Source organism: Schistocerca piceifrons, chromosome 8, assembly GCF_021461385.2.
Source record: "Schistocerca piceifrons isolate TAMUIC-IGC-003096 chromosome 8, iqSchPice1.1, whole genome shotgun sequence".
Lineage (NCBI taxonomy): Eukaryota > Metazoa > Arthropoda > Insecta > Orthoptera > Acrididae > Schistocerca > Schistocerca piceifrons.
Window position 1 is genome coordinate 53,637,939 of NC_060145.1, and position 27,770 is coordinate 53,665,708.

General features: G+C 40.1%; 1 protein-coding gene across 1 annotated transcript in view; it reads right to left on the minus strand.

Moving 5' to 3' along the window:
- Nucleotides 1-272: 272 nt before the first annotated feature.
- The window catches only part of LOC124711363 (endoglucanase E-4-like), a 432,910-nt gene continuing 405,412 nt past the window's right edge, over nucleotides 273-27,770 (minus strand). Inside the window, exons 7-9 of the mRNA XM_047241402.1 lie at nucleotides 22,652-22,816; nucleotides 10,912-11,051; nucleotides 273-1,998 (exon numbers count right to left, since the gene is read on the minus strand). Of these exons, the coding sequence (XP_047097358.1) occupies nucleotides 1,767-1,998; nucleotides 10,912-11,051; nucleotides 22,652-22,816 (537 nt within the window). The 3' untranslated portion in view covers nucleotides 273-1,766. The remainder of the gene's footprint in view (nucleotides 1,999-10,911; nucleotides 11,052-22,651; nucleotides 22,817-27,770) is intronic.

Consider the following 27,770-nt stretch of genomic DNA (forward strand, 5'->3'; position numbering starts at 1 on the left):
TCTCTGTTTAAGCCAGTGTACTGTTCTGAAAAATATATCACAATGTTGCTCATATTATTCAACTGTTTCAGATATGTCATCAAATCTGAAATTGATATAAATGATATAAACGATGTGAATGCTTTCTCCATTTTTTTAATTAATTTAGGAGTAAGTGGTTAACTATCCAAAACATTCACAGATTTTTCTGTAATATATGTGCAGTGTATAAAACTGGCTGTACAGGTATGGAATTAATCAGAAGCTGAAATAAAGCAATCTGAAAGGCATAATCTTGTGACATGTATTACTTTAATCTTTAATATTATATCACAGATAATTACGTAAACTAACAAAGAAAGTTCCTTTTACATCGTATAAACTTAAACAAAGACACACAATATATATTCATTCCAGTCTATATTTTAGAATTTACTACTTTTGAAAGCACCATCAGCATAATTACATTCTCAGAAAATATACTCTTATGAGACTTCAGAAGAGAAACATTATTTATAGTCACAATTACATACTACTTTTATGCACTTCTCTCTTAAAAGTGGTCAATTTTAGGTATAAATTCAATAGTCTTCTGATTTTATCATTAAAAGGCAATTTACAAGTTCAAAAGTATTTACATAATTTATTTGGCACACATACAGATAATAGTAATAATAATAATAATAATAAAACAAATATTTTACAAAAATTGCAGAACAATGACCTGTATGTTCCAAAGTGCGGCACAAGTTTCTGAGCTTCTGACTTATTTTGTTAGGCTATTTTTGTAAATATTTTTTACTTTCTACTACTTCATTTCTGTTTAATTTGATTGTCCAGCTTCAACTCTTTAATAAAGGCTTTTCAAATTACATTTATTTGCTAGTGTAGGTATAGAAGGAAGACATATAGCATCGAGTGTGTGTTGGATAAGGATGGATATGAATTTTTAAACCATTGAGAGTTCCTCTACAGTTATTTTCAGAGAATTAAAAACTTTCCATGAAGTATATACTTGTATGATACACACCTTACATCTCACATGAATGCATGGAAATATAAGGCTATCATCTCTTGGTTCATTGAGAAAAATAAGAAAACTACACAATACTTTCAGACCATAAAACAGACATGTTGTCCCTAATGTTACAGTGCAGTAATTAAGTGTACCATAGCAAATGCAGATTGTGTTTTTAGGTGGAAATAAGGGCTAGATCTCTGCTTTTACTGCCAGCACTGTGTCAGCTTTTCTTCGTTTCTGATACCAGAATAGGAATTCACATTTTCCTATCATAAATCTTCATGAAGCATTCCTCTGATACTAGAGAAATACTTTAAATGATGATATTAAGTTTTATTACTGGTCTGGTTGACAACATTTATCTACCATCACAGATTAATTTGGCACAAATTGCACTCGCAAGTGGACAATTTTATAGGTCTACATCAAGCTGTGGATTGTTTTCTACATGGAGAAAATGTGAAAATTACACCTACCAATCACAGTAACATATTTTTTTTTTAGTTTTGGGGTGTTAAGAAATATATGAATCCAACGTAAACATTTTATTGTTTGTGGGCAAAAAGAAATTGTCCTTTGATTTGACACATTGTAATTATTTTGAAATGGAGTTCCCATTAGCAAAGTTCTTATAGTGCCTCATATCTCATTTTTACTCCCATAAAACTACAAGAAGTTTTAAGTTGGTTCAGCATAATCACTGAGGGAGTAATAGCAACACTGTCAGAAATCATGTTTTTTAAGACGCCATGAGTATTTGTATCATTCACTGCACTTTAAGAGATCTCAGTTCATCCTGGAGAAGACCAGCCACAGCTGACTGGAAACCAGCATTGTAGTCCAGAGTCACTTCAGTGTAAACATATTCTTCACGCTTGTCCTCAAAGAAGTCATTCTCATCTGGGCCACTGACAAGTGCGCCATACAACACTTGCGGGTTGGGCTCTTTGCTTCGAAAGGCTTCCCAGTCACAAGGTGCAGGTAAGTCTGGACATGAGCTGTGAACAACAGAAATAGAATAGTCTTTCTAGACAGCAATTTTCATTTTTCTCTGGATTCTACCATGTCATTTGAAATAATTAAGTACAACTTGTGCAGAACTTATAAATTTGTTGAACATGAAACATGTTGCATCTGAAAAGCTAATTGATGATTCATCAGTGGCAGAGCACCATTGATATCATCTGCATTAATTATTATTTGACTTGACTTATTTAATGCTACATATTAACTTCCAACATGTAACAAAGCCATCCACAATTGCAGAATTTTCTTAGATTAAGGAAAACATAAGAAACATTTACCTTTAATTATAATGCGTACAATAATTGTCATGAATATTTAAATTCATGCATACTAAAGTTGATAAAATATTGTGTATCCTATTATTCAATGTACTGCCAAATAAAAATTTTGCAGGCTCTAGTTACAGTGATCATTAAAACCTAGACTCACATATCACATATTATTGGTATTGTTTCACATGAATTATGTCAAAAGCACACAACATGAGTAATTCATGAATTTTGTTACAGTCTTTAAACTTCACAGTGAGCTCAAGCCCCCTAGTCTAGCTTGGTAGCTGTAGGTAGATTGCGACACACTTCATGACTTCTCTCACTGCTGCCGGTTTTTGTTATCTATGGTGAGTGGCAACATTAGCATTTTAGTTGTGCAGTATGAAAAGTATGTTGCCATCATGGCATGAGATACTTGGCTCTCCCAATTCTTACCCTCTCGTTGCAATCACCTTTGAGGTGAGCTCGGTATGAAAATTTCAGACTCTGTATTAATTATTATTTTGGAAAGGAATAAGTTGAGCAGTTGTGAACAGAGTGTTACTTCATAGAACTGTGTGTAAAATGTGACAACAACATATCACTAAATCATTTCCTTCACACGTTTGCATTATAAAGTTGGTTGATGACAATAATGCCCTATGTGGTGCTTCGATATGTACTTAAAAGCATCACTGTCTGCCTGTGTAGTTAAGCAACCAATTCCTTCACATCCCACCTGGGAGCATGCATGCCCTTCACCGTACCAACTTAATGATACTGTGACCATAGCTCACCCTGAGTAATTTACCACTGATAACTGCAGGATGGCCATCCAAGGACAAGTGCTGTCAGTCATCTGGCACATGAATGTGATGAGTATTCTATGAAGATGAATATGACTATGACTTCAAGTGGGTGCGTGATACTCTGTCCTACCAAATTACAGTGTACAAAAATCAAGGGCAAAGTATGACTAGTGAGTTGTCGAATTAGTGCTTGTTTGACTTACTTGGTTTGCACCTTAGTGTGCAGATTGTATGAACAGTTACTCCGAGCTATTTACACTGCAGTTGGGTTCTTTAAACTATGTGTGTTATATTGTTTTAGTTTTGAGTCAATTCCAAGTTTATTCAAAGAGTTACTTCGTTCCATCATGGCTAACTTACACTGCTAATTTTTTTTATGCCACAGTTTTTTGGGGTGGATTGACCAGTTACTGTCTATTGGGTTTGAGCCCTATTGGTATTTTAAGAATATTATATGTGCTGGTTTTATGTAATTTATTTTGTACTCAGCATTAATGTAAGTTCACTTTTAATAACTGTTGTTTTGCTGTTTTAGTGTAACCCATGTGGGTGCTGTTGTTTCAGTTCTGTTTATACCTACTTTTATAGAACTAGCCTAAGTTATTACAACTTAAAATCAAGCTACATATGTTGGTGTACTCTTTCTTGGCCGAGATTTGCAGTCTACTTTCCAAATAGTTATTTCAACACCTAAATAATCTACCCTTATCGTGCCTCTAGATAAAAAAAGTGTTGTAATATAAAAATGCACGTTGATAATTATAAAACTAACTCTGATCTTCACTTGTACAATACAAGAATGTGCAATGACATCCACATAAAAAGAGTAAACAAGGCTTTAACACAAAAACAAACCAACATTCAGGGTACTATTTTGTACAACAAACTTCAAACTCAGCTAAAATAAATAAAAACATTGTCTACATTCAAGGAAGCAATATTTAAATTCTTAATGACCAACTGCTATTATAGCATAAATGAATATCTGCAGTAACTTTGTAGCAAGTAGCTACATTCATTTACTATATGTTAACAGTACCATAAATCAAATGCTTGCCACAGGCTCAGTGTTAATTTTTCTGAACAAAAGTGTTAAATCAATTATTTAGTTGTAATTTATTTAATGTAAAAGGCCCTGAACAAAATTGTTAAATCAATTATTTACTTGTAATGTATTTCATGTAAAAGATCCTTCTCATACTTTTATATTATTACAGTAATCAAAGTTGTATTGCTCAAAAATATTGTGATGGGTACAATGAACCATTGTATTATGTAGGAAACTGTACACCCTTATCTTGTTTTTGTTATACTATGTTCTTCGACAAAATCCATACAATGTACATTGTTGCTGGATGAATAAATGACTACTACTACTACTACTACTACTACTACTACTACCACTACTACCAAGTCCATGCTTGGCTATTTGTCTCTTTAACGAAAGAATCACTATGCCTTTAGAAGAGTTATAAAAATATTCCTCTGATTGTAAAGCTTATATTTCACATTGTTTCTATAGCTGATCTACAGCTACATCTACAGGTTGCAAACCACTGTGAAGTCTGCCACCTGCTTTACCCATGACTGAGCTTATGTGATCATTTCATTTCATATCCCTATCAAGTTGTAACCTGGGTATTTGTTTGAGATGGACAATTCCAACAGTGACTCATTGATGTTATAGCCATAGGAGACCATATTTTTTCATTTTGTGTAGTGCACAGTTTTACATTTTTGAACATTTAAAGCAAGTTGCCACTCTCTGCACCACTTTGAAATCTTATCAAGATCTCACTGAATATTTATGCAGCTCATTTCAGACATTACTTCATTATAGACAACTGCATCATCTGCAAAAAGTGTGGTATTAACATTTTCTGAGAGGTCATTAATATACAGCATCAACAGCAATTATTCCAACACATTAGCTGGGGCAGACACAAAGTTTCTTCTACATCTGATGATGAGTCTCCATCTGAGATAATATGCTGTGTCCTCTCTACTAAAAAGTCCTCAATCCAGTCACAAATTTCACTTGATTCCCTATATGATCATACTTTTAACAATAAGCATAGGTGTGGTACTGAGTCAAATGCTCATTGTCTGTTGTAATCTGTTTGCTTACAAATGTTAAATGGTGTTCACTAAATTTTTATTGATGATTAATGCATTATTCTGAAACATTTGTTAGTCAAATGTTTTTTTTTCTTTTTTCTTTCTGCACTCACAGTACCTGAATTTATGCTGTACTTTAATGAATTTATTTTGAGACAGAACCACCTGAGTGAGGTAAAGCTCTATGCAAAGTCACGATCTGAAATCTTTAGTATTGATCACATTTGAAATACTAAATTTTTATTTATGTTTTTTTTTGGGTTATCATAAATAGCTGCATTCATCTTAGCTTGTAAAATTTCACTTCTTAAAAAAATTAATAATAACAGCTTCCCATTTGCAATGATTTTCAAATAAAACACTTTCCACTGTAACTGGAAGAAAACTGACTGAATTCTGTAATGGATGAGATCTAATGAATGTGCGTACCTGATTCATTTGTTTTGAATTAAGAGAACAGTGGTTAGTGTGGTCTGGTGGGAAGTATAAGCCACTTGGCTCCTCGGAACTGCCGTTAGATAGCGGATGCATGAAGTGCTTGGAATAAACTACAGAGATCACTCCACGAATTGCTGGAGCCTGAGTGATGTAACTGTTGAGTTTGTGTCACAAGTAAATTTCATTATTTTGAGTTTCAAAGCTGATTAATGATGTAATTTTCAGCACTGGCTTATAGTGCTGAAGGCAGGATCTCATAGTATCATACCAATGTTAATGTTCAAGTAGTCTAATGTAGATTTACTGTAATAATAAAATCCTGCTCTCTCAAACTGGTTTCTTTTTCTGTCATGTTTTAATGTGCAATGGTAGTCAGGCAGTATGGACTGATGCCAACTTTCAAGAAGCACTCTCATCGTCTTCCTCTGATTTCATCTCTTTTTCCCCCCTGTGCATCCATTTTGTACTTTTCACATGTATTTGGGTGTATTTTTGCGTAATTTTTCAGAAGTAATTCTACTTTCTTACGTATTTTTTCTCATTTTTGCACCACCATGGATCCTTGCTCCTTCCATCTGCGTCAATACAGACGAGTTTCCTTATCCCTAACCAGATCCCAGTCACACCTACTGTTCCTGTGGTGTTGCTTGGCTCATGAAATCCCCCCTAATGGCCTTACCATCAAATTACCCATCTCTGCTTGCCGCAACTCCTTCCTGTTCAGATTCTGTCAATCCTTAGTCCTCACGAATGTAGTCCTGAAAAACCATATCAACCAAGCCCATTCCTCCTTGCAGTACCTTCTCTCCATCCACAAAATTCTCCTGCTATGTAATCCCAGATTCCTGGAACCCATAACACACACTGAAACTCTTGCCCTGCAGGAACTTGAGCAACATGCACAACGCCACCTCAAAAAGCTCTCCATCCTGCTCACTTCCCACTCCCACCTCGGAGTACCACTGTCCACCACTTCTACAACAACCTCCAAACCTCTCCCATGCCCCCTCATAGCTGACAAACCCTGTCTCGCAAACCTACTACATTTACCCCACCCCCCGAAACTCCCTCCCACCACCACACAGAACTCAAATCCTAAACAGACCCGCAACATAGTCATGAACCTTTTCTCCAGAAGCCTTAGTCCCACCAGAAATATCAGTCCTTTCCAAAGGCCTCACCTTTTGCCCCAATCCCAAATTCAACCAAGCAGGACTAATTAAAGACCTTCTCTCCTTCTCCCAGTCCCTACAGTGGAAACACTTTTTTGCCACCAAACCGCCCAATAAGACTCAACCAAAGACCAACATTGAACCTTGCCTAACTCAGTTCACTCCTCCATCCAACCGTGATCCACCCCCACTGCCTCCAAACCACCCCCTGTTAACTTCCCAGAATTTCTTATCCTCGAAACTTGCCTCACCATCATACCCCAAATCCCTCAACATGCATACTAATCTTACATCCGCAGAAAGAACTGCAGTCCACCATCTAAAAACTGATACCAATCTTATAATCCTCCTGCAGACAAAGGCTCCACCACCATAGTTTTGAACCGCGAGGATTACGTAGCAGAGGGACTCCGTCAGCTGTCAGACACTTCCACCTTCAAACTGTGCCACAGTGATCCCATTCCAGCAATCCAGCTGGATCTCCAGTCACTACTCAAAGCCTTAGGCCCATCCAAGAACCTCTCCCCAGAGTCCACCTCTCTACTTACCCCTACCACTCCTCGCACTCCCACCTTCTACACGCTTCCTACAGTCCATAAACATAACCACCCAGGACGCCCCATTGTGGCCGGTTACTATGCCCCCACTGGGATAATCTCTGCTCTCGTAGAGCAACACCTTCAACCTATTACCCGGAACCTATCCTGCTATATAAAAGATACCAACCATTTCCTCGACCGACTCTCCACAGTTCCTCATCCTTTACCACGTAGTGCCCTGCTCATTACTATTGATGCTGCCTCCCTGTACACTAACACTCCTAATGCCCACGGCCTTACTGCTATCGAACACTATCTTCCCAGACGCCCTATGGATTCCAAAACAACAACCTCCTTCCTAGTCTCCATGACCAACTACATCCTCACCCACAATTACTTCTCCTTTGAAGGCATTACCTACAAACAAATCCACAGTACGGCTATGGGCACCCACATGGCACCATCCTATGCTAACCTATTCATGGGCCATCTAGAGGAATCCTTCCTAAAAACCCAGAATCCTAAACCCCTCACCTGGTTCAGATTCATTGATGACATCTTTGCTATCTGGATTGAAGGTAAGGACACCTTATTCACGTTCCTCCAGAACCTCAACTACTTCTCCCCCATTTGTTTCACCTGGTCCCACTCAACCCAACAAGCCACCTTCCTTGATATTGACCTCCACCTCAGAGATGGCTACATCAGTACCTCCGTCCATATCAAACCTACTAACCACGAGCAATACCTCCACTTCGGCAGCTGCCACCCGTTTCATACCAAGAAGTCCCTTCCGTACAGCCTAGCCACCCATGGTTGTCACATCTGCAGTGATGAGCAGTCCCTCTCTAAATATACCGAGGGTCTCACTGAAGCCTTCACTGACCGTAATTATCCTCACGTCGTTGTACAAAAACAAATCTCCCGTGCCTTATCTTTCCAGTCTCCCACCACCTCCCAAGCCCCACGGTCTGGCCACAGAGCAGCATTCCCCTCGTAACTCAGTACCATCTGGGATTGGAGTAACTGAATTACATTCTCCGCCAGGGTTTCAACTACCTCTCTTCGTGCCCTGAAATGAGAAATGTCCTACCCACTATCCTTCCCACCCCTCCTACCGTGGTATTCCTCCGTCCACCGAACCTACACAATATACTCGTCCATCCTTACACAACCCCTGCTCCCAACCCTTACCTCATGGCTCATACCCCTGTAATAGACCTAGATGCAAGACCTGTCCCATACATCCTCCTACCACCACCTACTCCAGTCCGGTCACTAACATTACCTATCACATCAAAGGCAGGGCTACCTGTGAAACCAGTCATGTGATCTACAAGCTAAGCTGCAACCACTGTGCTGCATGTAGGCATGACAACCAACAAGTTGTCTGTCCACATGAATGGCCACCAACAAACTGTGGCCAAAAAACAAGTGGACCACCCTGTAGCTGAACACACTGCCAAACATGATACCCCTCGTCTCAATGACTGCTTCACAGACTGTGCCATGTGGATCCTTCCCACCACCACCACCAGCTTTTCTGAATTGTGCAGGTAGGAACTTTCCCTGCAATACATCCTAAGTTCCCATAATCCTCCTGGCCTCAACTTTCATTAGTCACTGTCCTCACCCATCCAGCCCCCTCCCTGTTCCCATTCCAGCACTACACAGCCGTCATTTCACCGCCACACCCAGTCTTTTAATTTCTTTTATTTTTATTTCTCTCCTTTCCGCTACTTACCCCCTCCCCCCTCCGCACCTTCTCTCCAACCCTCCATCTAAACTGCAACACTTCACTGTCCGCCACTCCCACCATACTATCCCTCCCCCTTCCCGCCCTAGCCTCCTCCTTACCCACACCCAGTTGCCACTCCCATCATGCACTGGTGCTGCTGATTGCAGTGTAGTTTCAGCTCTCAGAGACTGCAGATGTGTGTGCAATTTGTGCTAGCGTGAGTGTGTGAGTACATATGTGTATGTGTGTCTACTGCTGGCCTTAATGGCCGAAAGCTATGATTGTGTGAATCTTTTTATTGTGCCTATCGTGCCTCAGCATCTCTGCTATATGGTCAGTAGCAACTTTCCTTCTCTCATATTGTTACATTCCATCCTGGATTTTCCATTGTTTGATATTTGACTATCTGCTAGAAGTATGATAAAATATTAGCATGCGGTGAAAATTTCATGCAATGACTGGCTCATCTACATCCATTATTACAGTTGTGGTCATATCTAAAATGCAAGTAAATTTTACACAGACATCAGCCATAACTAAAAATGTGTTTTAAAATGGTTAACTGCATTTTAGTTTCCAGATCAAGATACCCTGTATAGGTGTGAAGTGCTCATTATTCAGTATTACTGGTGAGAAAATGCTGACTTAAAACACACTTTGCTGATCAGAATCTTGTAAAAACTGCAGAACCCTTGCCATATGTTCCCTATGTCAGTTAAAATTAAGTTTATTCTTCAGATGAGATATTACATGCATAAGTTTGGTAATTTTGGAACTCTATCTTGCTAATGGATAATGGTATTGAAAAAAGTTTCAAGGTTCCTGAAGAACATCATCTTATGAACTTATGGTAAACATTTCAAGGATTTGCCATGAACAGAAATTATAGAAGTGGCCATGTCCACATTGGTACTTTTGGTACACAAAAATCATGATTTTTTTCAGGTGTATTTGATAACAGAATAAAGATTTTCAAAATGGGAAAATTGTGTTCCTAGGTAAATTTCTAAGGAATATATAATTAAAATCAGAGCCATTTGCTACAGTTATTTATTTAGATAATAGAAACTCATAGTGCAAAAAAAAAAATTGCTAAAACCCAGTTTTAGAGATTTCCTTGGGAACTGCCTGCGGCCACCTAAGACTCACCCTAGACCACACCTTAGGCGAAAGAACCAATGAATTTCCGCAATTTTCCTGGGCTGGAGGAAGTGTGTAATGTTTAAATTTTGACCCTATATTGTGAGATAGTTATGGTGTGACTATTCTTTCATTAGGTATAGAAATGGCTGCTACACTAAGGACTATCCAAAATACTTGACCCCTTATCTAAGTGATCAGTAGAACCCAAGATATAACCCCCTGAAAAATCACACTGTCATGCATAGTGTTTTTGAACATGTTGGTACTGCGCACTGTATAGCATGAAGCGATACAAACATTTTCAGACAAAATTTAGAGTTAAAGATGAGAAATTTTTGTCTTTCAGAAAGAAAACTTAGGGGAAGCATAAATCCTAATTTTTGCAGTGCTAATATTGGTTTTACTAAGAATGATTTATGAGAAGTTATGTAAGAGGTCAAAAGATTCTATACATCATTTGGTATTTATTGAAACAGAGTTGGGAGGTTTAACTTTCCTCCATCAATTTCTTTCTTTCTTTTATTTTATTTTTATTTATTTATTTATTTTCATACTGCAGTAACAAGTTTCACATAGACTTATGTTACAATAAGAATTAATGGTTAGAAACTACTGATGACCAGATGTCTTAACTTCTACAGGGCAAAACAATTTTCACTTAAAAACTTGATACTGACCTGGCAGCATGATATGGTTGTTTTGGCGGATTGTCTCCGTAGCCAACAACAAAACTTCGCCCACTATCTCCCAACATGTAGTTGATTTGGCGTCGAGCAAAATCCACATATTTCCTGCCTCCTAAACCTGCTTCTGATGCCTGTAAAAGTAATTTAATGTTATACAGAGAAAACCATGGAATTTCTAGCACTTTATTCATTTATTGCTTCTGTGACACAATAACCTGAAACTGGCTGCGAATAAAATCACTACATATAAGATCTTCTCATAACTGTGCACACCAATGATTTAACCACCACCATAAGACTGTGTTTAATGAATATGTGATGTCAATTGAAAATTGCATACAGCCTTGTTAACCATCATGCTGTCTGATCACACCTCCAGGTATGATTCAAATTTTCATTGCCACTGATGTTTCTACATATGATTTCTGAACATGACTTCCAAATGTTCTTCCACAAGGTATATAGGAACTGACAGACAAAATGCATTTAAATTTTAGTCATGGTAATTATTTTCATACAGTAAAAATTTACTTACATAATCAAAAAAAAATTACAACATAGTAAATATTCACCAACCACTGATAAAAGATGGTATAAAGGTCTCCCAGAGTAACTAAATCAGAAACTGAACAAGAAAAATGGGTGTTAAGCGAAGCCTTAAGAAGACAGTATCAAATATTGAAATTTTTGCATAAAAAATAACTAAAAATATCTGGCACTGACAACACTTCCTCACAGCCAACTGAGCCTGACTTCATTAACAGACAGCCATGAGTTTGGTATATCATCTGCTTTTCTGTACAAAAGCAGGCATAAGATGTGGAGTTACACACACAAAACGAAAGTCAGCACAGTGAAGACTTTACAGCATGATTGGGGGGGAAAAAAAATGCCAGGCTGCACTGGACTGTATGCTGGGCTAAGATTATTAGTCACCCAAACAAGTGAATTTTGGCCAAAAAATCATTCACATTCTTCCAACTTCAATTGATACTGGTTTTTTTTTGGTGCCCCTGTAAGGCACTGCACCAGGTCTTCTGGAAAATGAGATTTGTGGTAAGTTCCTAGGGAAGAAAACTGCTGAGGTCATCAGTCCCTAGGCTTACACACTACTGAATCTAACTTACGCTAAGGACAACACACATACGCGTGCCCAAGTGAAGACTCAAACCTTCAACAGGGGGGAGCTGCACTAACCATGGCAAGGTGCCTCAGACCACACGGCTACCCATGCGGTGGTGTCTTCTGAGAACTGCAACTAGTAGTCAGCAAAGGAAACAGTATGAGAGGGCAAAAAATTGCAAGAGAGATTGTAAGAAAAAAAAAATCTTGAAATAAGACGATGTGGAAAAACTAAGAGACATGTTCAATAACTAATTACGCTGTACTATGTTGTCAGGAGTAAAACTCTCTGAGCATCTGACTGTCACTTCTTCAGGTTCCATGGCCTGTATCTATCAAGATGAAAAAGTATCTTCATATTGTGCCACTTTGACACTGACAAGATTAATACTAACCCTTACTGTTAACTGTGAACTGTTGTATTAGCACACATGTGTCATGTAAATAAGAAATACTAATTTATGCACAATTATGTATTTTTTGTTCAGCAAACTTCTCATTTTTTAACATCTCTTTTCCAGGATGTGCCTATGTGGCTTTCCTTTGGATATTGTCTACCCTGGTTGGGCTTAGGGGGAAGGAGGCGTTCTTCAACCTTGAGTTGATGGGATGATCTTTCCATAATCCTTAAAAAATGGGTTGTGGTTGATACCTACATAGCTGGTTTACAGGGTGAGTAATTTCCATGTGATGGCCAGTGTTTTCCAACCCTGACTATGGGGAAGTTCTAAAAATCCTGCCAGAAGGTAGCACTTTACAAAAGCTCTTTAGCAGGAGCAGGAAGTGGCTAATAAAAATGCTTACATTCCACTCCTAATTCCAACAGGCTGGAAAGAATTACGCAGCTCACAAAACTGAGAACTCTGCTAGAAGCCCTCATGGGGTTGAGACAGCAAGTCATGAGCCCTTGGGATGGAGTTTGTGTTTTAAAATGGTTATCAATCCTGAAGTCTGGAGTTAGTGATCCTCCATGCTTAATGAGACTACTTTTCCAGTACTGAAAGCCTACAAAGCATTCGAAAGTGTGTTCCCGTGCACAGGCATCGAATTCCCTGTTTCTCTCAGCAAGTTGTGCTTATTAGTGAGTGTGGACTTGTTCACTAAAAAGAGGCCTCAAAGCAGAGTGCAGAGTTATTAGCTAATTGGAGGTGGTGCTGAGTAAACGTGATGGACTTGGCTGGGATTAAGTGATAGAAATATGTCCCCAGCTCACAGATGTATTAGACTGATTTGATCATGTAGCTGAGAGGAGAATTAATCCTGGTACCCCAATAACTGTTTACAATTAAATCTGTGCGTAATACAGCATTTAATTTATCTTGCACACCACACATCGTAATCAGTAAATGGATTCTGGTTGTGGCTGCGAGCATGACTTCATGAATGCCATGGAGGCTTCAAGGCATGGACAAAAGGAATGTTTCATTTTTTCTACATAAGTTATTCATGATACCTATTATTATAAATAATTACTTATGAATGATTTATGTGTAAATATGTGTAATAGTAGGAGGAAATCTGCTGTTCATTTATAAAAATATGATGCTTTCCCCTAAAATTTCAATAAAAATTCAGAAAATCATTTTTAAGGTGACTCTTTCTCATTTTGGACAGATAAATATCTCCATGAGGTAGGTGTGCTACACATATTACAGAAAGTGATTTATAGAGATAATAGTTACTTACTACAGAAAGTCACCAAAAGCCCAGCTACTGAATGTGGAAACACAATGTCATGATTCCAATGCCACAGCAAAATGGATATGTTTCAGATACCTCCAAAAGATTCCTTATTGAGCCCTGTGCCCAAGTAAAAGTTCACATTGAGCTTTTAATAATATTATGAAAAGGAAAGTTGCTACTCACCATATAGTAGAGATGCTGAGTCACATATAGGCACAACAAAAAGACTGTCACAAATAAATAAAGCTTTCAGCCATTAAGGACTTTGTCAACAACAGACGTTCACACATACACACATACACACACACACACACACACACACACACACACACACACACACACACACACACACACACACACACACACACACACACACACAGAGAGAGAGAGAGAGAGAGAGAGAGAGAGAGAGAGCTCACATAACTCACACAAACAACTGCAGTCTCAGGCAACTAAACCACACTGCAAGAATCAGCACCAGTGCCTGACGGGAGTGGTGACTGGATGGGGGTAACGAGGAGGCTGGGGAGGGGAGGGGGGGGAATAGTATGGTAGGGGTGGCAGACAGTGAAGCGATGCAGGTTAGATGGAGGACAGGGGGGTTGGTGGAAAACAGGGGGGGGGGGGGGGAGTAGCGGAAAAGGAAAATGGTTGAATGACGGGTGTGTAGTGCTGGAATGGGAATAGGGAAGGGGCTAGAGGGGTGAGGACAGTGACTAACGTTGGTTGAGGCCAGGAGAGTTACATGAATGTAGGATGTATTACAGGGAGCGTTCCCATCTGCACAATTCTGAAAAGCTGGTGTTGGTGGGAGGGACCCATATGGCACAGGCTGTGAAGCAGTCATTGAAATGATCGAAATGACAGAGAAGTTTTCTTATCCATAGCCAGATACCAGTCTCACATACTGTTCCTGCATTGTTGCTTGGCTCATGGAATCTCCCCAAATGGCCTTACCATCAAATTACCCACCTCTGGCTGTCACCCCTCCTTCCACAAAGACCTCCACCTGTTCAGATTCTGCCAATCTTTAGCCTTCACCAACATAGCCCTGCAAAACCATATCAACCAAGCCCAAACTCCTTACAGTACTTTCTCTTCATCTGTAAAATTATAATGCTATGCAATTCCAAATTCCTGGAACCCATAACACACAACGAAACTCTTGCCCTGCTGGAAATTGAGCAACATGCACAACGCCACCTCAAAAAGCTCTCCATCCTGTTCGCTTCCTACTCCCACCTTGGAGTACCTCTGTAACAACCTCCAAACTTGCCCCATGTCCCCTCATAGCTGACATATCCTATCTCACAGACCTACTACACTTAACCCACCTTCCAAAACTTCCTCCCACCACCACACAGAATACAGAACCTTAACAGACCTGTAACACAGTCATGAACTTTTCGTCCAGAAGCCTTAGCACCACAGTGATATCAGTCCTTTCCAAAGGCCTCACCTTTTGCCCCACTCCCAAATTCAATCACCCAGGACTTGCTAAAGATCTTTTCTGCTTCTCCCAGCCCCTACAGTTGAAACGCTTTTCCCCCAGCAACCCTACCAATCAGACTCAACCAAAGACCAATACTGAAACCTGCCTAATTCAGTCACTCCTCCATCAAACCATGATCCACCCCACAGCCTCTGAATCGCCCCCTGTTAACTTTCCAGAATTTCTTAACTTCCAACCGTGCCTTACGATCATTCCCAAAATCCTTCGACATGTAAAGCTAACCTTACATCCACAGAGTAACTGCAGTCCATCATCTAAAAACTGATCCTGACCTTATAACCCTGCCTGCAGACAAAGGCTCCACCACTGTTGTTTTGAGCCACAAGGATTACCTGGCAGAAGGACTTCACCAGCTGTCAGATACTTCCACCTAATAACCTTACCACAGTGACCCCATTCCAGAAATCGAGCAGGCTCTCCAGTCACTACTCAAATTCTTAGGCCCATCCCAGAACCTCTCCCCGGAATCCATCTCTCTACTCACCCCTAGCACTTCCCACTCTCATACCTTCTACATGCTTCCTACAGTCCATAAACATAACCACCCAGGATGCCTCATTGTGACTGGTTACTGTGCCCCCACTGAGAGAATCTCTGCTCTCAGAGACCAACACCTTCAACCTATTACCTGGAACCTACTCTCCTATACAAAAGATACCAACCATTTCCTCCACCAACTCTCCACAGATCCTGTTCCTTTACCACACAGTACCCTGCTCATCACTATTGATGCCACCCCCCTTTACACTAACATTCTTGATGCCCATGGCCTTACTGCTATCGAACACTACCTTTCCCAACGCCCAACAGATTCCAAACCAACTATCTCCTTCCTAGTCACCTTGACCAACTTTATCCTCACCCACAATTACTTTTCATTTGAAGACATTACTTACAAACAAATCCAGGGTACAGCTATGGGTTCCCACATGGTACCACCATATGCCAATCTATTCATGGGCTATCTAGAGGAATCCCTTCTAAAAGCCCGGAATCCTAAACCCCTCACCTGGTTCAGATTCACTGATGACATCTTTGCAATCTGGATCGATGTTGAGGACACCTTAATCACATTCCTCCACAACCTCAACTACTTCTCCCCCATTTGTTTCACCTGGTCCTACTCAACCCAACAAACAACCTTCCTAGATGTTGAACTCCACCTCAAAGATAGCGACATCAGTACCTCCTTCCATATCAAACCTACTAACCACGAGCAATACTTCCACTTCGACAGCTGCCACCCATTTCATACCTGGATGTCCCTTCTGTACAGCGTAACCACCGGTAGTTGTCACATCTGCAGTGAAGAGAGGTCCCTCTTGAAATATATGGAAAGATTCATTGGAGCCTTCACAGACTATAATTATCCTCCCAACCATACAAAAAAAAGTTTCCGTGTCTTATCTTTCCAGTTTCCCACCACCTCCCACCATCCTGCCACTAAGAGCATTCTCCTTGTAGCTTGGTACCAACCAGGACTAGAGCAACTGAATTAGATTCTCCACCTGGGTTTCAACTACCTTTCATCATGCCCTGAAATGAGAAATGTCCTGCCCACTCTCCTTCCCAACCATCCTATAGTGGTATTCCGCTGTCCATCGAACCTACACAATATATTCATCCATCCTTACACAACCTCTGCTTCCAAGGCCTTACCTCTTGGCTCATACCCCTGTAATAGACCTAGATGCAAGACCTGTCCCATATATCTTCCCACCGTTACCTACTCCAGTCTGGTTATGAATATCACCTATCCCATCAAAGGCAGGGCTACCTGTGAAACCAGCCATGTGATCTATAATTTAAGCTGCAACCACTGTGCTGCATTCTATGTGGGCATGACAATCAACAAGTTGTCTGTCTGGATGAATGGCCACCAACAGTCTGTGGCCAAGAAACAAGAGGACCACCCTGTTGCTGAACACGCTGCGAAACGTGACATCCTTCATTTCAATGACTGCTTCACAGCCTGCGCCATATGGATCCATCCCACCAACATTAGCTTTTCTGAAATGCACTGGTGGAAACTCTCTCTGCAATAAATCATACATTCCCATAGCCTTCCTGTCCTCAACCTTCATTAGTCACTGTTCTCACCCATCCAGCTGCTTCCCTGTTCCCATTCCAGCACTACCCAGTCATCATTCCACCATCACACTCAGTCTTTTTACTTCTCTCCTTTTTCACTACTTCAGGCAGCACTTCACTGTCTGCCACCCCCACCATACTATCCCCTCCCCAACCCTAGCCTCCTCCTTACCACCACCCAATTGCCACTCCCATCATGCACTGGTGCTGCTGCTCGCAGTGTGTTTTCAGTTGCCTGAGACTGCATTCATTTGTGTGAGTTTGCACATGTGTGTGCGTGTGTGTGTGTGTGTGTGTGTGTGTGTGTGTGTGTGTGTGTGTGTGTCTACGTTTATTGTTGATGAAGGCCTTAATGGCCAAAAGCTTTATTTATTTGTGACAGTCTTTTTATTGTGCCTATCTGCGACTCAGTATCTCCGCTATATGGCAACTTTCCTTTTCATAATATTGTTATACTCCATCCTGGATTTTTCACTGAGCTTTTAGTCAGTCATCAAAAACAACATACTGTAACTTTATTTTCTCAGAACTTTCAACTATCATACAAAAACTTACATCAGAGAGATCTGTTTCAGTTAAGAGACTTTACATATCAAGGCTTAAGACACATGTTCTCCTGATAATGGCTTCCAGTAAAGTATTTTCAAAATGTCCAGACAAAAGTTACCCTTTCTGTTATGAGAAAAAGTAATTCTTTGAATTATCTTTATATCTTTATTTTTATCCATGGAGCAAATATCTCATGAAACATTTAAACTGAGGCTGCCTGATAAGGACCTGTAACAAATGACTTTTTCAGTTTGCATCCATAAGTTGTACCAAAATATATTCTTCCTCCATTTGCCAAGCAGTGATATCCAAACCACATTCTCGTATTTACTAGGATATCATTGTCCATGAATTGTCACCAAATCATGAAGTAGGCTTTTATAGGAAATGAACGATTATTTACAGTTTTCATATCAGCAGCTACAGCCTCTAACTGAGGTATGGCAGAGGGTATTTTGTGATGATATAATTTGCCCTAGGCCAAATTTTTTGTTACAGATGTCTTCACTTGTGGAACACAGCACATATCCCAACTCTTTTATGTTTAATATGATTACTGCTATCAATTTCCCTGAAAATTATAGCTATATGCACACTATAAGGGGGCTCTTGGCGAGGTGGTTGATGGAAATAGCTGAATTGATGGAAATTGAAATTCACTGACTGATATTGAGTGCTTTCTCCTCAGTATGAAGTTTAGCTATCAGATATGAGAGTGTTTAATGCACTGAAGATATCTACAGAGAAGACGTCAAATTCAGTTATACATTTCAATGATCATCAACTCTTCATGTGACTTTTGTTTTTGTAGCTGTATAAGGGCTGATCAAAAAATTTCTGTTTGAGGGTATTTCTGCAGCATAACTTAGCATAACTCTAATGCAGATATATAAACACTGATATGTAGTCAAGGGATTGGTGTGTCTTTCCGATGTGCATGAGATAAGTGTGGAAACATAGACTATGGTGATGCTATTACCAAATGTGTCCAAACAGGACCAACATGCTGTTATTCTTTCCTTGGCTGCTGAAGAACGAACACCAGTAGACATCCATCAGAGAAGGAAGAATGTGTGTAGGGCAGCATGTCTGTCAAAAATCAACATCCAGGAGAACGGCAACAAGGGGTCTGCTGTTTCATGATAATGCAAATTCCCATATCACAAATACCGTAATGCAGAAGTTAGGCCAACTCAAGTGGGAGACACTCAAGCACCCACCATATAGTCCTCATCTTTCCCCACATGATTATTGTGCCTTTGGTCCCTTAAGAAGGCCTTGAGGGTCAACACTTCCTGTCAGATGAGGATGTGCAGCAGGCAGTTATGGACCACTTCTCACAGCAGGACATTGTGTTTTACCAAATGGGTATCTTCAAGTTGGTGCATCAGTGGGATGATTGACTCAATGCTCATGGTAATTTTGTCTGATTGGTGTACCTCTCTTGGACTTAATGACCAACAAATGGAAACTTTCTAACTACAGGACACAGATGATAATTTTCAACATCTGAAAGTTGATGCCTAACCAAATTTCACTCCTGTTCCATAAGAGTCATGCTAGTAGTGCCACTATCAGGATGCAAATCAGGTTTGTTTTAAATACACACTGTAATGTTTGTGAGCATTTATTTGCCTTTGTCTTTGAGATTGAGTGTTGTGAGTCGATGTTAGGGGACAAAGATGCCATTATCAATACATAACTGAGTTTGATAAAGGCTGCGTAACACAGCTACTAGAAGTTGGATGTTCCTTCAGCAATGCTGAGAAAGACCTGGCAGGAATGTAGCCACTGTACTGAATGCTTGTAATGATGGTCACGGAAATGTATGGTTGCAAGAAGACCGGGCTCCAGATGGCCACATAAGTTGGGGTCCAGATGGCCATGTTTCATTACCAAGAGGGAAGACCATTATGTTTGGCATATGGCTCCAACGCATTGTACTGCATCTACAGCAGCAATGTGAACAGCAGTTGGCACAACAGTGAAACAACTAACTGTTAAAGATCGGTTACTCCAAGGACAGCTCTAAGCCAAACACCCTGTAGTGTGCAGTCCACTGACCCCCACCCACTGCCATTTGTGACTTAAGTGCTGTCAGGCAAGAGCTCATTGGAGAGCACGGAGGAGGTTCTGCCTCAGTGCCAGTGGTGGCTGTGTGTTGGTTAGAATGAGGCCAGTTAAGGACCTGCAACAAAGCTGTCTCTGTGCTAAACACACTGGGCCTACACCTGGAGTTTCTGGGGTGTGATTTTATATGATAGCAGGAGCACTCTTGTGGTTATCCCATGCATCCTGACTGCACATCTGTATGTCAATCTGGTGATTTGACCTGTTGTGCTGCCATTCATGAACAGCATTCCAGTGGGTATTTTCCAATAGGAGAACACTTTGCAACATACCACTCTTGTAACCCAATATGCTATAAGAGTGTCAACATGTTGCCTTGGCCCGCTAGACCACCAGACCTGCCTCCAACTGAGTACTTATGGGATCTCATTGGATAAAAACTCCAATGTCAGCCACAAACAGTATTAACCAACCTGTATTGGTCAACTAAGTGCAGTGGGCATGGAAGTACAGCCCACAACTGACATCCAGCACCTATACATCACAACACATGCATGTTTGCATGCTTGCATTTAATATTGTGGCAGTTACAACAGTTATTAATGTGCCAAAATTTTACATTTGCAATGGCTTATCTTGTGGTTAAATTAACCTGGATCTTGCAACACAATCACTTAAATATGTTACCTACACAAATGTATTCCTGAAATGCCATTACTCTAAATTAATTAGTTTTTGGTGTTGTGATTTTTTCCATCAGTTTGTGTGTGTGTGTGTGTGTGTGTGTGTGTGTGTGTGTGTGTGTGTGTGTAGGTAAGTGTTAACTATTAATTTACACTAATAATTGTATAATGGCACAAAGAGTACTAGTCTTCAGTAGATATTAGAACAGTGTTTTCTGTGTAAAATGATAAAGCTTTAGCATTAGAGTCACCACTACTGTAGTGAACTAAAGCAACAATTTCTTTTGAATGAAATGTGTATATTCCTACAGTAATTGTTAACAATATTAATTTTATAAAATGTAACATAGAAAGGTGTTGATTTTTAAGAGACAGTTTATTTGAAATCAGTTTTTAGTTTCTGCTATGTAGATTGCCATACATGAATATGTTTGTACAAAATATCTACCTATTGTAAATTGCAAGTGGTCATTATTACAACAGTATTAGAAAAGGTTCATATTGTCAAAATTCTATGCATGCCTAGTGTTGAGCCCAAGCTGTTAGTTGCAATTGGCATTCTGTGAAATTATCTGACACTTGTGAAGTAAGCAGTTCAGTGGTTGTTAGGATGCTTCCAAAGAGTTGTTCAGATGTTGAAAGTGAAAATTACCAAAAAATGAAGACAATTATGAAACATGTTTGTCAGAAAATTATTTCTAAAATATGAACTGCATATTCATGTATTAATATAAAATAGTCCAAAAAAGTGAGCCTAGGAAAAACAAGAAAGATGTACTATTATGATCAACAATCATTGTAACTCTCAATTCATCAAAGTAAGTATATAAAATTAATGTTTTGTTTCCTGCTCTAAAACTTCTACCACCTGCAATAAATCTCATTAGTTTAATCAAAAGACTACAATTTACAACTAAAATTTAGAGTTAATTTTTGTCATCATTGGCAGCAGTAGCATTGCAAGATGCACTAAACATCATGTTGTCCAGTAGCTCACATTAACAGTGACCATTAAACAATCAACACTATTCAGTGTCATTTGATTTGTATCAAATTTGCTACTCCCATTAGCCACTTCACCAAGTATCTTATTAGAGTGTGCATGTAGTAGTTTAATACCATAACACTTAAAAATAAAATTCATCTTGTAGTGCTACAGAAAGTGAGTGGACAAGTGTAGCAAATGAGTATCAATGAACAAAAAATGTATTAGCAAATATTGATCTTTGTACTTCCTCCTCCTTAGGATGAGTTCCTCTTAACCGGGAGTCTGAAGGATGTTCCTCTCCATTCTAACCTTTTTTTGACTTATTTCTCTTTTCTCTCTGAGGAAGAAATGAATAGTTCCAAAAGCTAGGACAAATTTGTTACATTTTTTCTCTCCTTTGTATGTCCATCAGTGCTACTTAGAGTTAAGTAATGGCTAATCATCCTTCCTCATTGTAACTTCATAGTTTTCTCAAGTAAATTTTCCCTTTGATACGATTAGCACCTTTTCACATCAGTGCTTAAATTTGGTTGGTGTAATTCATAAAGGCAGATCACAAGTGAAGTCTAGTGTTGTAGTTTCTCAGCTGATGTTATGAGAAGGACCCTCTGCTATGTACTTAGCAGCAGTTTGCAAAGCATGGATATGTATGTAGATGCGCTGTGCAAGCTAATAAAGAGAAATGTTACCTCTGAGGTAAAACTAATGGAAAGCTTACAACTAAAGATTTGCTTCAGTGCACTTTGTATTTCACTGAAGGGGGCGGGGGGGGGATATTGTTGTGCGCGCTTCATGCTGTAATAGTGTAGATGATTTACGCAATGAATTATTTCATACGTCAGGAACTAATGTATATAACTCTGTCTTTGGAGGAGGGAAACAGTCTCATTTTCATATATTGCCAATACATTTAAGTTGCTAGTTTATTCATGAAGTAATATCAAAATTCCATAAATCAGGCACAACTTTTTTGAATTTTTAGTTAAGTTTGGACTAATGCAGACTATCTTCAGTAAAGTGATAATTCAGTACCTGTAAACAAACAAATGCAACATTCGCTGCATGGCAGAGCGTTCCAAACTTATCAATGTACACCAGTCCTTTAGGTGTTCTCTTTTGGTGGTCAACAGTAAAATCACAGAATGCTTGTGCAGCTTCCACATACTCTTTTTGTTTGGTGAGCTGTGCCATCAGAACCTGAAAAGAAAATAACGGATGTAACTCATAATTAAAAAGCTTAGAGAGAAAAAAGCAAAATTTATGTTACTTTGCACATTAAAGCTCTGTTATCCCTGTACACAAAACAACCTGTAGATAAATAAGACAAAATTCATGTAGTAAGTTGGGCACTTACTTTTAAACTAAACACTACAGACTAACTGCACTAAAATCCCTGCCTCTTAAAATTTTGGTGACAGTTGAATGGTTTGAGCAAAACAGTGGAGAGAAGATGGTATATGAGCTAGTTAACATTGAAACAATAATTATCTGAAACATCTGGACTGATATAGGCTATATACTTTTTATAATATGTAAATATATGCATATTGTGTCTAGAGGAAACATTGTTAGCAAAAATCTCAGAAAGTTCTTGAACAATTCACTTCTAATTTTTACACAATACCCTAATAAATGTCTAGTCGGACATAGGCTACATATTTTTTTAATAAATAAGAGACAATCAGAAAGTTTCAATCTGCGAATGTTGCTCCAGCATATATGTAATTTAGTGTGAACCGATGCAGGTATTAAGTACTGATGTGTAAGTGAGGGATTGGTGTGACATTTGTATCTTTCCGACATGTGTAGGGTAAATGTGGACGCGTCAACTATGATGATGCTATTAGTAAGTGTGTCCAAACAGGACCAATGTGCTGTTATTTTTTTCTCGACTGCCAAAGAACAAACATCAGTAGACATTCATCAGATAATGAAGAATGTTTATGGAGCAGCATGTCTGTTGAAAAGCACCACTGTGGAATGATGCACCAGGGGGTGCTGTTGTTTCACAATATCACACGTCCCCACATCACAAATGCCATAATACTGAAGTTATGCCAACCCAAGTAGGAAGCGCTCCAGCACCCATCCTATGAACTCAATCTCTCTCCATGTGATCAACATACCTTTGGTCCCTTAAGAAAGATCTAGAATGATCAACAATTCCTGTCAGATGAGAATGTGCAACAAGCAGTTACAGACTTCTCCAAGCAGCAGGACACAGTATTCTAGCAAATGGGTATCTCCGTAATGATTTAGCCTGATTAGCATAAAGTTCTGGACTGTATGGTCTTCAAACGAAAACATTTTGATTGCCCCTTATCTATAGAATATAAATGTGTATATGTAATGTATACACTCAAGCTCATAAATTAAGGATAACTGCAGAATGTGGTGCCACACAACATGGCACTACACAAAACTGGCACTAATAGCGTAGGCACATATGGAACACACACAACACAGTCTGTAAGTCCTCAGTACTGGTGATAAGTTGAGAAAACCATCCAGAAACACATGTGCTACAAAATGCCACTGTTTCCCGTGCATGTACCCTGACATCAATATGGAAAATGATCACCATGCACACGTACACAGACCGCACAACAGGTTGGCATACTCTGGATCAGGTGGTCAAGCAGCTGCTGGGGTACAGCCTCCCATTCTTGCACCAATGCCTGTCAGAGCCCCTGAACTGTGGTAGGGGTTTGAAGACGTGCAGCAATATGTCGACTGAGAGCATCCCAGACTTGCTCGATGGGGTTATAGAATTGGAGAACAGGCAGGCCACTCAATTTGCCCAATATCTTCTGTTTCAAGGTACTCCTTCACAATGGCAGCTTGGTGGGGCCATGTGTTGTTATCATCCATTAGGAGAAAGGTGGGACCCACTGCATCCCTGAAAAGGCAGACATACTGGTGCAAAATGACGTCCCTATATACCTGACCTGTTACGGTTCGTCTGTCAAAGACATGCAGGGGTGTACGTGCACCAATCATAATCCCATCCCACACCATCAAACCACGACCTCCATACAGGTCCCTTTCAAGGACATTAAGGGGTTGGTATCTGGTCCCTGGTTCATGCCATATGAAAACCTGGTGAGAATCACTGTTCAGACTATACCTGGACTCGTTCGTGAATATAACCTGGGACCACTCTTCCAATGACTATGTACTGTGTTCTTGACACCAGGCTTTATGGGCTCTCCTGTCACCAGGGTCAGTGGAATGCGCCTTGCAGGTCTCTGGGTGAATAACCATGTCTGTTCAGTCATCTGTAGACTGTGTGTCTGGAGACAACTGTTCCAGTGGCTGCGGTAAGGTCCCGAGCAAGGCCACCTGCAGTGTTCCGTGGCCATCTGTGGGCACTGATGGTGAGATATTGGTCTTTTTGTGGTGTTGTACACTGTGGACATCCTGTACTGTAGCACCTGGACACATTTCCTGTCTGCTGGAATCATTGCTGTAATCTTGAGGTCACACTTTGTGGCACATGGAGGGCCCGTGCTACGACCTGCTGTGTTTGTCCAGCCTCCAGCCGCCCTAGCATTCTACTCCTCATAACATCATCAATATGTGTTCTTTGAGCCATTTTCAACACACAGTCACCATTAGCACATCTGAAAATGTTTGCACACTTACTCACTGCACCATACTCCAACATGCACCAACACACCTCTGAGTATGTGGACCACTGCCAGCTCCACCATGCGACGACCGCAGGTCAAATCTACATCTACATCTACATCCATACTCCGCAAGCCACCTGACGGTGTGTGGCGGAGGGTACCTTGAGTACCTCTATCGGTTCTCCCTTCTATTCCAGTCTCGTATTGTTTGTGGAAAGAAGGATTGTCGGTATGCCTCTGTGTGGGCTCTAATCTCTCTGATTTTATCCTCATGGTCTCTTCGCGAGATATATGTAGGAGGGAGCAATATACTGCTTGACTCTTCGGTGAAGGTATGTTCTTGAAACTTTGACAAAAGCCCGTACCGAGCTACTGAGCGTCTCTCCTGCAGAGTCTTCCACTGGAGTTTATCTATCATCTCCGTAACGCTTTCGCGATTACTAAATGATCCTGTAACGAAGTGCTCTGCTCTCCGTTGGATCTTCTCTATATCTTCTATCAACCCTATCTGGTACGGATCCCACATTGCTGAGCAGTATTCAAGCAGTGGGCGAACAAGCGTACTGTAACCTACTTCCTTTGTTTTCGGATTGCATTTCCTTAGGATTCTTCCAATGAATCTCAGTCTGGCATCTGCTTTACCGACGATCAACATTATATGATCATTCCATTTTAAATCACTCCTAGTGCGTACTCCCAGATAATTTATGGTATTAACTGCTTCCAGTTGCTGACCTGCTATTTTGTAGCTAAATGATAAAGGATCTATCTTTCTGTGTATTCGCAGCACATTACACTTGTCTACATTGAGATTCAATTGCCATTCCCTGCACCATGCGTCAATCCGCTGCAGATCCTCCTGCATTTCAGTACAATTTTCCATTGTTACAACCTCTCGATACACCACAGCATCATCTGCAAAAAGCCTCAGTGAACTTCCGATGTCATCCACAAGGTCATTTATGTGTATTGTGAATAGCAACGGTCCTATGACACTCCCCTGCGGCACACCTGAAATCACTCTTACTTCGGAAGACTTCTCTCCATTGAGAATGACATGCTGCGTCCTGTTATCTAGAAACTCCTCAATCCAATCACACAATTGGTCTGATAGTCCATATGCTCTTACTTTGTTCATTAAACGGCTGTGGGGAACTGTATCGAACGCCTTGTGGAAGTCAAGAAACACGGCATCTACCTGTGAACCCGTGTCTATGGCCCTCTGAGTCTCGTGGACGAATAGCGCGAGCTGGGTTTCACATGACCGTCTTTTTCGAAACCCATGCTGATTCCTACAGAGTAGATTTCTTGTCTCCAGAAAAGTCATTATACTCGAACACAATACGTGTTCCAAAATTCTACAACTGATCGACGTTAGAGATATAGGTGTATAGTTCTGCACATCTGCTCAACGTCCTTTCTTGAAAACGGGGATGACCTGTGCCCTTTTCCAATCCTTTGGAACGCTACGCTCTTCTAGAGACCTACGGTACACCGCTGCAAGAAGGGGGGCAAGTTCCTTCGCGTACTCTGTGTAAAATTGAACTGGTATCCCATCAGGTCCAGAGGCCTTCTCTCTTTTGAGTGATTTTAATTGTTTCTCTATCCCTGTGTCGTCTATTTCGATATCTACCATTTTGTCATCTGTGCGACAATCTAGAGAAGGAACTACAGTGCAATCTTCCTCTGTGAAACAACTTTGGAAAAAGACATTTAGTATTTCGGCATTTAGTCTGTCATCCTCTGTTTCAGTACCATTTTGGTCACAGAGTGTCTGGACATTTTGTTTTGACCCACCTACCGCTTTGACATAACACCAAAATTTCTTAGGGTTTTCTGCCAAGTCAGTACATAGAACTTTACTTTTGAATTCATTGAACGCCTCTCGCATAGTCCTCCTCACACTACATTTCGCTTCGCGTAATTTTTGTTTGTCTGCAAGGCTTTGGCTATGTTTATGTTTGCTGTGAAGTTCCCGTTGCTTCCGCAGCAGTTTCCTAACTCGGTTGTTGTACCACGGTGGCCCTTTTCCACCTCTTACGATCTTGCTTGGCACATACTCATCTAACGCATATTGTATGATGGTTTTGAACTTTGTCCACTGATCCTCAACACTATCTGTACTTGAGACAAAACTTTTGTGTTGAGCCAACAGGTACTCTGAAATCTGCTTTTTGTCACTTTTTCTAAACAGAAAAATCTTCCTACCCTTTTTAATATGCATCACATGGTCATGCCCTGAGGTGATTTAAACCCGCAAACCGCCCACCAGAGCATTGTTTCACCATGTATCAGCATTTTCCTTAATTTATGAGCATGAGTGTATATTAGGGAAATGTTGTTAGCAAAAATCTCAAAAAGTTCTTGACCCATTTACCTCAAATTTTTGCATAATATTTTGTCAAACATTCAAATGGGCACAGGCTATATATTTTTTTTCAAACCACAATGTACAGCTTTTCTATTAAAACTGACTGCAAGAAAGAAAATGCTGTGCTGCACTGTGAAAGTGTGCAGTT